The sequence below is a fragment of the Rissa tridactyla genome, chromosome 2 (assembly GCF_028500815.1).
Source record: "Rissa tridactyla isolate bRisTri1 chromosome 2, bRisTri1.patW.cur.20221130, whole genome shotgun sequence".
Taxonomy (NCBI): Eukaryota; Metazoa; Chordata; class Aves; order Charadriiformes; family Laridae; genus Rissa; species Rissa tridactyla.
In genome coordinates, this window is record NC_071467.1 from 105,253,901 (window position 1) to 105,270,753 (window position 16,853).

General features: G+C 40.4%; 1 protein-coding gene across 1 annotated transcript in view; it reads right to left on the bottom strand.

The window, feature by feature from the left end:
* Positions 1 to 16,853, bottom strand: part of LOC128904750 (collagen alpha-1(XV) chain-like) — a 150,951-nt gene that overhangs the window by 95,714 nt on the left and 38,384 nt on the right. Inside the window, exons 3-5 of the mRNA XM_054189417.1 lie at positions 7,563 to 8,110; positions 4,199 to 4,273; positions 3,660 to 3,755 (exon numbers count right to left, since the gene is read on the bottom strand). Coding sequence (XP_054045392.1) covers positions 3,660 to 3,755; positions 4,199 to 4,273; positions 7,563 to 8,110 — 719 coding nt within the window. The remainder of the gene's footprint in view (positions 1 to 3,659; positions 3,756 to 4,198; positions 4,274 to 7,562; positions 8,111 to 16,853) is intronic.

A 16,853-nucleotide genomic window follows, 5' to 3' on the forward strand; every position in this document is an offset into this window, starting at 1 on the left:
GCAATTTACTTCAAAGTGCTGAAAGTTTGTTCAGCTATTTTTCAGAGTAGGAGATAAATAGAAACTTTCTCTGAAACATCTGTCAGGGACTGTACTGATGTTCTCTGTCTCATGCTTGATATTTCTAAAGAATAAACCCATTAGAACTCCATGGGCAGTCACTCTGAAAGGCATACAAATACCATGAGTCATTTGTATTTAGACATTTCTAATTTGGCAATAGCATTAAACATTTTTCTACAGAAGACTACATATTTACTGACATGCTGGTACGGCCTTTTGAAGTTGCCAGGCATTTTAGAAAAAAATACCTATGTGATCCAAGGAAATACTTTCACATTATGTTCTTGCATTTTGAAAAAAATAGTCATTTACTTGCCTTTCAGGCTCATGATTAGTTGACTCAGAAACCTATGACTCAGCCTATAAGTTCTCTGTATGAGCCTATGGCTCTTACAAAGAGTTACTGTAGTAGTAACCGGTGCTGCACACAGACACAATGAAGCTTGTTTCTACCAGTCCAAGAAATGAACAATCTGCCACCAAAAAAGTGTCTGTAGAACAAAAAAGAGCTATGAAGAGGCTTCTGTCTTTCTTGTTGCCTACGGGTGGTAATCTGCCATATATACGTATTTGCTTTGCTAACATTGTGGTGTAGCTCTTCAGAGAAAATTACTTCTGTACTTAAAGCCTGGTTCAGTTTCCCAGACAATCTTAAAAATGTTTTAACAAGAAAATTAAAATAACATCAAAACAGACAATAATTTGTGGAGAAATTAAAATAAAGTGAGTGAAAGTATTAGAGCTGAATGGAAAAATGTTTGCAATGATATAATCATTGATAGAGCAAGTGTGTCTTTGAGAGGTGCATCAGGGAAAGGAATACTTTGCCTCTTCATTTATGACAACCACAACTTCATCATTACCAAATGATAAATTATATGATATACTACTTTTGCTGTGACATTTTTCCTTCTGGGCATTGATTCTAGCTTAATTATGGCATTCCAATTAACTCTAGGCAACTTCTTGGTCTTCTGAAAAAGGTGTGACATTGCTGGCACCCAAGACTGATATATGTTTGGAAAATCAAAGAAAACTGTCACATTTTTACTCCCTGGGAGTGGTATATAGTGATGAACAATAGCTATTACACTTCTAGGTTCCTGTTCATGCAAATCATGGATGTGTTACCAATTTTTTAGCAGTGTGACAAGAACACTTGCTCATTAAAATAGAAATTTTCTACCTTTTGTACTCTGCAACAGTGAATAATATGCTGGTATTATCCAGAGAAATAACATTCTTCTGTGCTGGTTTTGGCTGGGATAGAGTTAATGTTCCTCGTGGTAGCTAGTATGAGGCTATGTTTTGGATTTGTGCTAAAAACAGTGTTGATCATACAGGGAAGTTTTCGTTATTGCTGAGCGGTGCTTTTCTGCTTCTCACACCACCCCACCAGCGAGTAGACTGGGAGCGCACAAGGAATTGAGAGGGGACACAGCGGGGACAGCTGACCCCAACTGATTGAAGGGATGTTCCATGCCATATGACATCATGGTCAGTATATAAAGCTGGGGGAAAAAGAAAGAAGGGGGGGACACATTTGGACTCATGGAGTTTTTGCCTTCCCAGGCAGCCATTACGCGTGGTGGAGCCCTGTTTTCCTGGAGATGGCTGAACATAGGAAGCAGTGAATGAATTCCTTATTTTGCTTTGCTTGCATGCAGGGCTTTTGCTTTACCTAAGCTCATCCCACGAGTTTTCTGACTTTTACCCTTCCACTTCTTTCCCCCATCCCACTGGGCAAAAGTGAGCGAGCGGCTGTGTAGTGCTTAGTTCCCAGCTGGGCTTAAACCATGACATCCTGCAAAAGGAGGAATAAAAGCCAAAAAATTCTACTATTGTTGTGTGTAATTTTTAACAGTGTAGTAATTACAAAGATTATTAAACAGAAAAAGCAAAATCTAAAAGAATTTATTTTTTTCTGGATAGACTAGAGAAGTTAGACATCCTTCTTGAATCAGCTGCAGTTGTATCCAAATGAGAAAAAGAGAAAGCATAATAAGATTTTGTGGGTTAAATTTTGTGTTGTGTGATGCAAAATGGAGAGGAGTCATCAAGGCACCAGGTGATTTCACTGCTATTTAGAAGAACCCCAGCTGGCTGCAGAAATAAGCAGACAAGAATGTCCCGAAGTTCAGCAAAGTAAAACGCATGTCCTGCATCTGGGGAGGAACTACCCCATGCAGCAGTGCTGGCTGGGGGCCAACTGGCTGGAAAGCAACTTTGCAGGAAAGGATGCTGGTAGACAAGTGGAAGAAGAGACAGCAATGTGCCCTTGTGGCAAAGGTGGCCAGCAGCATCCTGGTCTGCGTAAGGAAGAGTATCACCAGCAGGTTGAGGGAGGTGATCTTTCTGTATTAAGAAATACAGCTGAGACCCTCATGTTGAGTACCGTGACCAGGTTTGGGCTCACCAGGCATATTGGACCAAGTCCATCAAAGGACCATGTAGATCATTAAGGAAGTAGGGCTTTTGACCTATAAGAGGAAGATAAGAGAAGGAAGATAAGAGAGCAAGGACTGACCCATGAAGAGAAGGCTCTGAGCAATCTTATCAATGTGTACAAAATCCTGATAGGAGGGAGTAAAGAAGACAGAGACGGACCTTTCTCAGTAGTAGACAGTGAAGGGAAAAGAGACAATGGACACAAATTAAAATCCAAGAAATTCCAGTTCTGCGTCAGAAAAAAACTACACTGGAACAGAGAGGCAGTAGAGTCTCCATCCTGGAAGATATCCAAAACCCACTGGCACTGAGCAACCTGCTCACAGAGCAACCTGCTTGTACTTGACTCTGCTTTGAGAAGGCAGTTGGACAGGATAATCTTCAGAGCTCCCTTTCAAACACAGCTAGTCTGTGGTTCTGTGAAAAACAAGGCAGGCCAAAAAGAGTTTGATGAGCTATATGTAAAAGTCATAAAAATTAACAATAAATTTCTTTTCAAACACATCAAGAGCACAACTAAGTTGTAAAAACAGTGCTCAGAGAATTTTAAGCTATAGCAGAAAAAAAAGAGTTTTTTACATTCATGTTGACCATGGAAGAGTTAAAATTTACTCTGTCTTCCAGTAGACTAACCACCAAATGAGAGCTGCATGTTCAGTTAGCACGTTCAAAAGGGCAAGAAAAAGGTGCAAGCCCTTCACAAACATCTCATTAAATAAGCAAAGTCACTCTGCAGCAGGAAGCTGAGGATGGTAAAATTCCTGTAGGTTAAAATAAACAAAGCAAGAAATTAAAGGGTGAAAAAGTCAGCTGAGGTCCACTAAACACAAACAGATACACTCCTGGCTGAAGCATTTCCTGATACGGAAATTGTTGCAGAGTGGAAGAGTATTCCTGGTAAGTGTCATATTTATGTTCCTAATCTGTTATTATACTGGTCCCAAAGTACTGGTTGCTGATTGTTGTCAAATGTACAAGATTTTTGATCCAGCACAGTGCAGTCATTCTTATGGATGGGCACACGGTGCTCTCACAGGTGCCTTTGGAAGTTGCCACATATGAAAAACTAGTGACAAAATGCAGACTTTGCTATCTAAAAAAGTGATATCAAACCAGAAATGTAAAGCAAATAAATAAAATAAATTTACCCTTATAGGAAGATGAGAAGGTGCAAGGACTTCTTGTGTCTCAGAAATACCTTCATGTTCTTGAATGCTGCCGTTGCCACTGGTGTCCCCTGAAGCCTGTGCAAAACCCAATCATGATAGCAAGTTCATAAAAGTCAGGGGGAAAAAAGCATGATCTCCAAGGAACTGTCTACTTCAATGCAGAAAAAAACTTTTTTTAAATTATTTTTTAGTTGCTGGAGCCTCAGTGTCATTATGATGTTAACTTATTCCACTACTTAGAGCATTTTATGAAAATGACCCTTCACAAAAATAAAAGTCATAGTTCATTTTCTCAAAGGTGTTATAGACAAAAGAAAATGATGCTTTTTGAAAAATCACAGTTTTAGGGGCCGTGTAGTCAAAAAAGGAGATTCCCACACGAAGATAGTTTTAAGTATGATAGTATGTTCCCAAGAATAAATACCACATTTAGTCTGATAAAAAGCGTCTAAGGCAAATGACTTTGAAATCTCTGAAGCACTGAGGATAGATAAAGAACTGTTTATAAGAATACTCACATAAGGATCATCATCTTCGCAATGATCTTCAGTAGCCCTTGGGTCAGATTTAATTGTCAGATGTTGAATTGAGCCCTACATGAAACAAGAGAAACAGGTCGAGAAAGTAATATTTTAAGTAGCATGTGTAAAGGCGGGGGCGGGGGGGGGTGGGGCGCAGTAGGAGGGGAGGGTGTGTGTATGGAGGGTTGGGAACTAAACGAATCAACAAAAAAATCCAGATTTTATTCTGATTTGCTTGGAAAATGACCTGAAGCAAAAATTTTGTAACAATAAGCCCAGTTTTAAAATGTAAGTATGTTCTTCCATTTTCCTGTTGCAAAATGTAGAAAAAGATAAAGCTGCCAGAATACAATGACAATTGTTTCCTAATGACAATACAATTGCCACACTGTATTGTTAGTGCCCCAACTGAAGGATCTAGCCAAGATTATGTCCTAGAGTCTGTAAAGCAATGTCTGTTTTTTCTAGTTAAGAAGTGCACCGCAGCTTCAAAAATGGCATATGAAAACCCCTAAAAATGGAGACAAAGGATGGGATGGAAGTATCGATAAGTGACGAAGTCGATCAGGGAGAAACCAGCTTAAAACTTTTCCAAGCCAGAAGAAAGGAGATGGATTTTACGACAACAAATGTTTCTTTTTTCGGGGTTACAAATGGTATTTCTCAGTGTGACATGCTGAAGTGGCAGCAACAATCTCATTTTAAACATTTAAGTCCTGTTTCTTAGGTTACAAAGACTCAAAGTGATGTAAGAACCACGTGGGGAATGTTCCCCTTGTTATGAGGTCTCACAGAGTTAGGCGTGATGCACATGTAGGCCAAAAAGATGGGTATTCAAATCAAAAGCCATCTTACCTAACACACATGACCTGCCTCTTCCGGTTTTGCTGACTGCATTTTGTTTCTCTGCTTTTGTATTTTTGTGTAGAAAAGAGCCTGAAGAAGCTGACAGATTTAGTCTTTATCTCTAGACAGACACAGAATACTTCTCAGTCCAGTGACTTCTCCTCAAGGAGCTAGAACATTTACCGCATCCAACAGTATCTTGGTTCTGCTCTGTCTGCTGAGCGCTACCACACACGGCACATCTGCTCACTCACGGGTGTAGAAAGCCCGAGTCTCAGTAAGGAAAACTGCAACAACTGCTGAGACAAGTCGTATACTTTGCTGGTACTTAATGCCACCAAAAAATGCAAACTCCAGGGGAGGAGTAGCTACCAGTTGTACAGACTGCTATGTCTGACTTCCCGCTCGCTCTTTCCTCTCTGCAGCAGTCCTCTCTCCGTGTCCTAGAAGCATTGGGGAGTTCTGAGCTAGGAAGTACTTTTGATGCAATATTTCTGTTCGCTTCTAGAATATTTCGGAAAGGAACAAAATCTGAGATTCTGTCCTTAATGATCCTCTAATTTCTGTATCTTCAAAGACCGTGAAATTCATGCAGTTGGTATCTCCCGAGTTTGTAGGCAATCTGGGAAAACAGCTCAGTGAACCGAACCATCCTATTTCTCTCAAAACTTAGTAATGGGCAACTCAGATATTGAACCACGTCAGACTAAACCAAACAGTTTGCTGAAAAATTATACGTGAAAGGAGGCACAACCAGACACTTAAGGAGTCTCTTGGAAGGGATGCTTTGTTTTCACAGTATGAGTGAATCACATTTGGAGAACACATTTTTCTCCTCTTGCTCTAATGTGCGGCCCTGCATGGTGAAGAAAGCAAAATGGAGAGGCCTAATGTTTCCCAAGTGTTGCTGCTAGCCAATTATTCCGACCTGGAAAGTCATGGCCAAGTCTGCCATAGTAGGGGCGGTAGGTGTGAGGCATTGTAGTCCCCCCTGTGAGTCTCGTGCCTGCTGCTGCCTTTCCTGTTAAAGCTCATTTGCAGAATCTGGCATCGTCACTGATTCAGCTATATTTGGTTGTTGTCTGGTTTCTACTTTTCTTTACAAGCACCAGGGCTAGAATTTCCTTTTGTTTCCATGAAATATGATGACAGTTATGTCCTTTTGCGTCTGGCAAACAGAGTCTTAGACTCACGAATTCCCATTAGCCAGAGCAAACCAGCAACCGACATCCACTCATTTGCGGTGAATTGTTTCTGTTTCGGGCAATCAAAGTAAACTGTTCTTATCATACAAACAGAGCTTCAGGAGGAATCAACCACTTAGTTTTTCTACCCTAAAGCAATTGTGACATATGATGTATGAAGAAGGCAACAAGACCTAGAGTATACGTCATAATTAATAGTACTGAAGCAACCACAATATTGGCTGAAATGCATGTACTTGATATAGCATACAGAACAGCCTATTTCAGTGGAAATGCCTTAGAGCATAACCCACCATGCATTCCTGTCACCGTATTTACACATTTATTGGTGATAATCTTAGCAACTGATCATCACATACGTGTTTTCCAGGTGGGATACCAAAGTGGTCTAATTTCCTCGAATGTTTCTGATTCCTACTTACTAATCAGGCATCCTTAATACTCCAGGCATCCCATCTGTTTAAGAAAAGGTAGTGCCAGCAGGCAGTTTTCCGGCGTATCCCTTTCCACCACTTATTTGCTGCTAATCAATATGTTCCTGTAATTCTAGGTGCTAAGGCTAGTCAGATAATTTGTAAAAGCACATTATCCTTGTTGTTTACCAAAAGGAGCTCACAATCTGCCAGTACACCTAAACTTTGGAAAGATATTTGATTTTTTCTCTAAAGCAAAGGATTCACTCGGTTTTGCGCTGCTGGATTACTAATTTAGGGAAAGAGATATTAATCTCACAAAATACTGTACAAGTTTTGAAGTACAAGGGAAGTACAAAAACAAGACAGGAGGAGTGACATTTCCCTTTCAGTTTGCCACTGAGTCAATCTCAGGAATATTGGCAGCTTTCACATTTCCATTTGGAACCTCAATGGCTGAGAATTCCAGTCAGGATGCAGCAGGAAGGATGCCTGCACCCAACCTAAGAAGGCTTGGGAGCCCTGTAGTAGTGGTTTCGGTCCATTCTATTTTTCTAAAGCATGTGATAAGCTTCAAATTAAAGAAATGGAGAGTCTTCCCATCATAAAAAGGCCATATAAAATTATGTGATATATTTACTTTGAAATTCCTAGTATTCAAACTGAGCATTGAGCTTAATATGTGGACCATTAGTAAAATTCTGAGGTTCCAGGAACATTTGCATTTTAAGCCAGAGTTTATGTATCTATCTGCACTGCCTGAACCCTAGCCAGGCATGGAAAATACAAGCTATATAATTTGCAACCCCATTTGGGATAAAATCATTGTAAGCAGACTTTCTTGGGTAGAGAGTACATGCATAAAACACCGAGGCATGTGAGTTTATCAGTACTTACTGTGAACTTTTCCAGTCCTGTGGCTCCTGCATTACCAACAAATATCCCAGAGCCAGATTCAAATACCAAGGCTTGAGCTGACCTTTGAAACTGAACTTTTTGATATTCTTCACAGTCCATGAACAAAGCAACATAATTCCCCTGAACAGTCACTGTAAACCTATTCCATCTGTCAGTCATCACTGGCACTTTAAATGAAGCAGCCTCTCGGGAGACATGGGACCCAGGCTCTGTGTAGTACATAATTATTCTCTGGGTGCTGTCATCAACCGGTGAAAGTCTCATTCCCAGGTAAATAGTTTTCTGGAAGGCATCTGTTATTGCAAATAGCACTCCTCCGCGATCACTATTTGGTTTCACTGTAACTGCGATAGAGAAATCTCTATAGAAAGGCAATGGTATTATAGCACTTGTCAATCGACCGATGTTAGCATCTGGACCGAAGCTGTAAGCTGGAAACCCTCCATAGCCAGTGACAAAGTAGACGGAAGGAGGAAGAGGAACTCCTATTAACTCCGTGAGGTCAAGATGTCCTTTTGAGCCTCGTTCTGTGAAGTGTGTGAGAAAAAACATGTTATTTATTCTTGAGGTGCACGGCCCCTTTAATTTAAATCATTTAAGAAAGGCCTTAAAATCTGTAATGCAGTGTTATAAAACCAGTAATACACTTCTAATACTTTAGGCCCCAGTTCAGTTAGTGCTTAAACACATCTAGCTAAGTACACATGTCATTCTTTGTCCTTTGACTGCTTGAGGTTACTCATATACCACAAAAAGGTGCACGTAAACATTTGGCAAAATTGAGTGGTAACAAGTAGTTCCTGCAACCTATATTTTACTTCAGCTGTCCATAAACTACAAAGAAAAGTGCTGAATGTTCTTGCAGAGTGGATTCAGCGAAGACTGAGCAACCTTTTGTTTTCTCAAATAAACTGTGATCCTTTATCCTCACAAATGAAGAAGACAGCAGAGTTCTCTACAAGCAACGTGACACAGCTTCACAAACAGAGGATAAAAATTACAATGGATTTGCTTTATTCTTTGCAGTTACCTGCTTCTACAACAGATGTTAGGTTTTATTTATGCCCTTATTCTCAGATTTATCTCCTTAGTTGTACTGTGTACATAAAAAATACTATTCAGCAATCAAAATTCAGTTTTGAAGGAGAATATTTTTGCTTTGTCAAACACACAAAATTAAGTATCTCTGCCAAATGTGCCCGGAGAAGCAACTCCTTCCTGACAATGAAGGAGCAATGACAACAGCTAAGTATCTACATCCAATTTTAACTAGAGCCTTGGGAAGGCATACTCTAGCAGCTTACCAGGAACACAACTTCTACCAATTTTTTCATTCAGAGAAATAAAAACAAGCAAAAAGAAAAGCAATTTTTGATCATAATGAGTGATTCAGATCTGAATATGTACAGAATCCCACTTCAATCTAAAGCCTTTCCTCCTTTTGCAATCTCTTCTAACCTTAGATTTAGCATCTCATTTTATCTAAAAGTTTCAATTCTTCTTACTGGTGTACATTTTCTCCCTTTTGAGGATATTTATGTTATGCAGAAGCAAACAAAGTGCTAGGGTATGTCTTAACGTAGCTACATCATGTAAAAGTGTAATCACTCATAAACTCCAGTTCATGACTAAGTAACTGATGGCTTTCTCAGCAGACATGAAAAAAGATCTCCATGATCCAAGAAAGTGAGATTTTACAATTGCTTTCTTGATCAAATGCATCCTAGTCTCTCTCTACATTCTTCTTCGCTGAAAACCTTCAGATCCTGGGTAAAAGAAAGGATGTATGTGGAACCACTCTCTTGCAGCTCCTTTCTTTATCTACCTCACACACCAGTCTACTATGCTTCTCAGATTAATTCCATCAGATAAAAAAAACAGCATGGAGAAGAGACATCTTGTGGTAGAACAGTACAGATGAGGCAAACAGTCCTGAAATCTCACTAAGAACAGCTGGAATTTGTGTCTCATACTTCGTTTTTCCCCCTTCTACCACAGCAGGTGTAAATAACAGGTCTGGAAGAGTATCTGTGGTGGGGTGGTACTTCTTTGCACTGTCCTGGTTCCAGTGAGATAACTTTAATTCTCCCCAGGCTCCGGCAGGGGCAAAGGTATCCCATGCGGTGCGAGCCATGCCCAGTCTGGAGCCGGGAGCTGCCGGGGGAGGGGGCGGGAAGTCGCCGCTGGGAGCGGGCGGGGGCGTCCCGGCTGCGGCCGGTGAGCGGTGGTACCCCACCGTGTTTGTACCTTCCTCTGCCAGTGGCGTTGGTGGTGTTTTCTTCTGCCCTTTGCTGTGCTGCTAAACTGCCTTTGTCTCAACCCACGAGTTTTGCCTTTTTCTTCCCATTCTCCCCCCAGGGCCGTGGGGGGCTGGGGGGGAGCGGGTTGAGAGTGGGACGGCGTGGTTCTTTGTTGCCGTCGGAGGCTGAACCACGACAGCACCTACGCAGGGCATCCCCATTGCATCCACTAGGGCTTCCACTGCTCGTATTCCCAAAGCCCTTCCTTGGGATGGTACCTCTGCCTCAGGAAAGTTCCCTAAGGCAATGTCGCCAGACAGCATTAAGCAAAGTTGGCTTGCTCAATGGTCACTTAATTTTCAACACAACACGGAGAGAACTGGTGCCACCTATGGTAGTCAAACACTGCGGAACACTTACAGGGGACCAGCCCATCTTCTTATAAGTACATTAGGAACAACAGGTATGACTCAGTCCCCAAACCTGTTTTGTGAACGAGTACTTACAGAAGCTGAAAACAAGCTCCCAGTCTGCCTAAAGGTAAGCAGTGATGAAACACGTGGAGCTGGCTCCTGGCTCAGCCGACTTGTTGATAACCAAGTCATCCCCAGATTCTGATGCGTTTCACCCGGAGATGACCTGCATTTTACCAGCAGCCCATACACTCCAGTCATGGGATGAGCTGAAGTTTTCTGGTTGCATACAAAAACCATGGGATGTACACATGCAATTAAAAACAGCCGTTGCTTCAGAACTTGTAAGGCCTCGTTTCCTAGGATCTGTGTCCTGCATCATTATTTTCATTGCAGCTCAGTACATCCTACCAACCTGGAATACCTCAAGTTCTTCCTCATGTGCATAGAACCTGTTTCTGCCTCCGATACCTGTAGCACACTTACATCCCTCCACTGCTCCAGTACGTGCTAAAGGATGGTTCCAAGCTGTGTGTATTTGTATTAGCTGGCCAGTTCAGGCATGATAATTCACCACTAAGAAGGAGAAATTGGATAATTAACCTCACAGCTCTCACCATATCTTTTTCTCGTTAAGATACTGGTGTGCCAGTCCCACATCATGAGGTTGGGGGTTTCAAGAATATAACAGGATGGGTGCCCATTGAGTCCTCTCTTACAGGGAAGATCATGGGATGAAATTAAACTGAGAAAAGGAGAAAATGCCCTTAATATGAGGAAAACCATACTGACAATGCCATCTCTCCGCCTGCAATCTAATCTCTCAAGGGAGACAGTGACCTTCCCCCAGGCTGGCAATTTGAAACAAAAATGTACAAAACAATTAAAAATTACTGTAGAGAATAATTTTAAAGTTATTGGGTATAACATGACATCTAATCTTTGTTCCATGATTTATAAGCATTCCCAAGTCCTTCATAATGTATGTGTTTGTGCAGCGTGGATTCATAAAATATTTTTCAATTTTTAAGCTTAGTTACCGTAATGGTAATAGCTATATAGGCCGAATAAATCCAAATGGAATAGAAATGGAAAAGGTATAACAGTCCACCTGAATACTGCAAATAAAGTGAACTGAAAAACTTTGCTTAAAATACCTGATTAAAATCAGGCAAAAGAAATGAATCTTGCACTTTGCTCTGAAACCTGGCAAGCTGGTCCTGACAAGGAGCGAGAGAGAGGTTCTGCAGCCGAAATATACTTCTGGTATTCGTTATTCACACGCAGTACCGCCCAGGGCTATGTGTTGCCAAAGTGGTTTCCATCGTCCTTGTGGCTTTGCAAAGAAATGGTAGAATGTTCTCCCCGTGCCAAAGATGTTGCAGTTCAGATGAGATAAATTCTAATCTATCACCTTCTCTGTGCTTCAGCTTTAGCGCTTACTTGCTAAGGGAACTCATTAATGGAAAAAAGCCTGATGTGCACCATACAGAAACAATTTCCCTTACGTGTTCTTAGAAAGTACAGAAGGTATGTTTAGAAACAGTAAAACCAGCTCCTTATCCAGAAACTATTTCCCTTAGACACATTTAAATGCTTTACCTGATAGATTTTGCCCCTTCCTGGCAGTTTGAAAAGTGGACGCTTTTTTTTTTTTTTCTGGCCAAACAAAGCTAATGAGTTTTTGATTGTGAATCTAATATTGAGTCATGTTTTATATTCACACATACACACACATAAAGGAACCTTAACTACAAATAAAATGCATAAGCCATTACTCAAGAGCAAAAAGGTAAAGAAAATAGCAACCTTGAAGGAGAATATAGGATCTGTACGCAAATACCAAGCCTACTTCCAAAGAGCCATGGGAAAAGTGACCTAGAAAGCAGACGGAGAATATCTAAGGTGGCCAGCAATGAGCTTATCAGTCTTGCATAGCAGGATGCATCCCAGAAGTGATTCTAATGAATAGAAATGTAATTTCCCACTTTGCATTCTCAAAGGAAGATGTGGCACATGCAAAAAAATCCTGTTAATTCTCCCCACACAGCACGTGGAGCTGCAGTCTAGCTGCAGTTTTCTAGTCATATGCCAAACAGTAACATACAGAGCCCCAAACAGCCGCTCTTTTAGCATAGGCTGTGAGACAAATGAAACATATTTGCAAAAGGTGGCAGCAAAAGGCAGTAAAGAAGAATCAGGATTTTTCTTTGAGTAGAACAAGTGAGAAGGCTGAGCAAATATCTGACCTTCAGTGAGACTGGGGCAGAAGCTTGCATCTATCCAGTACAGAAAGGCAAAACAAGAATCTTCTAGCCAATTTCTGTACTTAGAGCTCATCCCCAATCTTAATGCATTTATTGGGACCTACAGTTACGGTTAAAAGCAGAATATGGACTTACAGCCACAAGTTTTGCTCCCATTCAATTATCTCTGATAAATTCACGCCCCCCCGCTGCAGTTGTGTTAGAATAAAAATGGCCTTTTATTCCCTTAAATCAAAAGGTAAACACTGTGGTATTTTAAGTATCTTGAAGCCACCAGAGCAGCCTGCTTCGCTAGCGTAACGTTGTTTCAAACATGTATTGCTACTAAACCAGGGGGTGTTAGGGAGCAACCACAATTCCAGACCAGAAAATGTCCATGTTTCCTAGACCTGGGACGCCGGAAGGTGTGGCGCAGAAAGAGCTTTAATACTAGCTATATTTTGTCTCAAAAAAGAAAGCAGCAGAATACCATAAATTGGGATGGTATTTTTTATAATTCTAGAGTTATGAGTGGTGCTCTACTTTGCATTTGTTACCATTTGTTACCGTACATTACAGTTGGAATTGCTACAGGATTTGTGGAAGGCTGGAGATTCCCACTGAGCAGCTTCAGGGACCAGTTGAGAAGTATCAGTGTGTTGTAAAAAATCATCCTGTAAATCAATATATGGATTGCTTCAAGACTGCAGGTGACAACAGTGGAGGTTTTTCTCTTCTTTTAATTGTATTTTTTGCATGTAATTACCTCATCGCTTCACTGCTGAAAATAGCGTAACAGTAAGAACAGCAAACCACCATTTTAGCATTGAAAGATACCTGGTTTCCCTATTGTGTCTTTAGCACAGCAATCGATAATAATAGAAGACCATGAAGCTCAAAATGGACCGGAGAAAAAGGCAAAGCTCTTTAGAAACAGGTAGGAAGAAAAGGGTTTAGTCATTAGACAGAAAAGGAGACCAGAAAGAAATACGACGTTGGCAGTAGAAGGGCAGCAGTTGGAGAAGTTCCTAAAAACTGAGTGACCTGCACAGAAATGGCATTTGCGGGACCCATTTTGAAACCGGAGCTGTGAAGTGACAGATATCGTGACTTCAGCTTTGGTGCTCGTCTGACCCCAAATGGTGCTACGTTTCTCCAGATCGCTGTCAGGTAGGTGTAGGGCAAGGGAAACGTACCTCACCTTCACCCCACATGAACTAGGCAGGGCGGAATCGCAAACGTGTGGCATCCCAAATACTTTCCGCTGCTCACAAAGGGCAAAGTACAGGGGAAAGAAAAATACCCGCCTGCTTGGAGGTCTATTACATTTGCTTTAATTATTAAAGAAGAAAATCAATATCTGTGTCTTGTAAACAGGAATGGAGGCAGAGGCAGAGAAAGGCCCAGATTCATATAATTTAGCTTGTTATATACCCATTTGTAACTTTTAGGTTAGGAGCCTTCTTTCAGATGCATTAGTTGTCTTTACAGAAAGATGTCTCTGCATTAGACAAACGGTGTCTTTGTCACTGGATCCATGTACTTGTTTACCCATTTTTAACAAGTGCAGGTGAAGTGACACACGCCTTGTTATATGTGTATGCAACTCCATCACAAAGACTGAATTTACCTTTCTTTTTTTTTTTTTTAAATGCTATCAGGAACTTTCATGTTTATATTAAAAGCTATTTCAGAAATATGATTAGAATCTGGACCTTTCTTACGAATAGTAATTATAAACCTGAGAACTGTGAACACCTGGAGTGGAGTATTTGTATTTCCTGTTGTCTAACAGAGCTCATACGAAACATGGAATACCCACAGCCCCTGTTTCTGGCTAATACACTGCACTCCCACACAACCTAACTTTATAGTATACTATAAAATATATACACTATATATAGTATACTATAAGCTTTATAGTATACTATAAAGTATACTAGCACACAGGCTTTAGGAAACCTACTACAACAGAGTCAAAGGCTACAGGGTTACTAATAAGGACACTGTTTGTCAGTGTACTTTTGTTCTTGGTTTCACCACTAGAAGATGTATCAGAAGCAGAGTTCAAAGGCAAGGCTTTCGTCCTTGACATAGACAGAACTACCCGTCTTAGCCCCATTTTAAATCATACAGCTCCAAAGGCCCAAGTCGGAAAAAAAGAAGAGAAATATTGATGTCAAGACGTTTGAGCAAAAGAAAATTATTAGCACTGTGTGGTGAGATCAACCCGTGTCACACCACTGTAAAATGAACACACTGCTGTTCTCTTCCTTGCTGTAAGCGGATGCGTTAGCTGGACCATCTCAACTGCATGAATGCAAAGAATGAAGTTGCACATAAAAGACTGTAATATTTGGCCCTAAGCACTTAATTTTTAGCAGTAATATTTGTTCAGCTGATATTTTACAGATTGCCACGTTTATTTCATCTACCATGTGTTTACCTAGAAATGCCTTTTAACACAATTATTCAGGTATATCAGCTGCTACATTTAGCCAAATTCTGTTCTAGTTTAATGGACCTTAACAGATACATAAAAGAGTCAGAATAGCATGCTTAAGCAGATGCTATTTGCTAAATGTAAGAAGCCAACCACCCTGTCGCTAAAATCATGGCAGCTGTTTTTATCTCAGTTAAGGGAGGACTTGGATGGCTCCAGAGTGCTGTCTTTTGAATGAAATTGTTACTCTCCCTTTCTTTTTAATTTATAACTTAAGTTCATCTAGTGTTTCCTCCTGTTCTTCTTCAGACACTCTTCATCAGAGCTGCTGTCTATAATCCTGTCCCGTGCTTTTACAAAAGCCCATTTGCTCCACAGTAGCTGACTTTGCATCCTGTTAAAGAACACCTCCTGTCACCACTGTTCACCACTGCACAAGTCTTGCTGGCAGCTCCTTTTCATGTTCTTTTAAGGCAATGAGATAAAAGCAATATTCTACAAAGGCTTTCAAAACCAGATCAGGCTCAGAGTAGCCAACATCAGGCACTTCTGTGTCTGTAAACTTGAGCCAAGCTGACCTTGCTTCTCCGTCCTTTTCCAGTCCAAATAATCATAAACCTAGGTTTTAAGTCCCCTTTCCAGCAGGGTAAATAAACCATTTCTGTCTCAATGGTGCAATGCACAGCCTATGTTGTCTCTACTCTGCATTCAAAGAAATGCTGTAACTGTAATAGAACATTGTTTTATACTGGATGCAGTTGTGAGGTGCAGTAGGAAAATTTCTTCTTCCCTGTTACCAAAGGGTACTTATTTTGCAGTTAAGAAGAAATATTTATTGCAATAACATGAAGCAGAGAAGGATCTCCACATCTACAAAATAAGAATTAATCAAGTATTGCCCAGGGAAAAAATAAAGGAAATATTTTCACACAGTCCCAGATGTGCTGTGTGAAATAGAAGATGCTAGCATCGTTGCTGCTCTCAGGAAAAACAGCATTTGCCCTGCTTACCCAGTTTAAGCACATTTCTAGCTGCAATTGATACACTGTTGGAAAACACGGATAGGATATATTGGTATTAAAGGCTGGAGCATTTTCTTCCAGTTGCCGAAGGAAACCTCGGAAGCTCTTTTTAGTGGCGTCGCACACCCAAAGCCAAGGCAGCAGTCAGTAGGAGCCGCAGTGCTTACTGACCCGCTACATCAGGCCCGACGTTCTTTTGTGCTAACACGTACTGCCAGCTCCCCCTTTTATGTCATTATCATTTGTCCCTCTACCGGACAAAAATGTGTGTAGTTCACGTACCAAAATACAGTTAATTAAATATTGCACAAAAGAGTTTTCCTTTTTTTTCCATCTTATCTTCCTTGAGAAACTTTATTTCATTACAATGCTTTCAAGCTAATCAACCAAAAAAAATTTGTCTTCCATGCAAGTCATTTTTTCAGTTTTTCTGATCTAATATTGTACTAATTATTTTTTTTTTTTCTTTCGTTAACTGCTTGTCTGGAAGATCTTCCATATACATTTTTGTGTACATGGCTTCTTGTATATAAAACAAAAGCCTTTTAATGTTAAGGTTTTGTGTATTTTCTCACAGTTGCTAACTCTTAATCAATTTGCTAAATAATACTTTGCATTTAAATTTCAAAAAGTGCATTTAATCCTGTTCTGCTAGAATACATCGTTTATCACAGGGAAATAAATGTTTCTTAGTGGAAGTTACTTCTTAAAGCAGGAGTAGCACATTACTGCATCCGTCTCCCTAGTACTACCTCAAATGTGTTATGGCAGCACAGCAAAACATTTTGTGGATCTTTAAGATCAAGAAGGAATCAGAACTGATCCATAAGTTTGCCTGAACCTTAAATTTACAGTGCTTTCTTTAAACACTACCCTTTTTTAAAAAGTCAGATTTTCCTCAGAAAC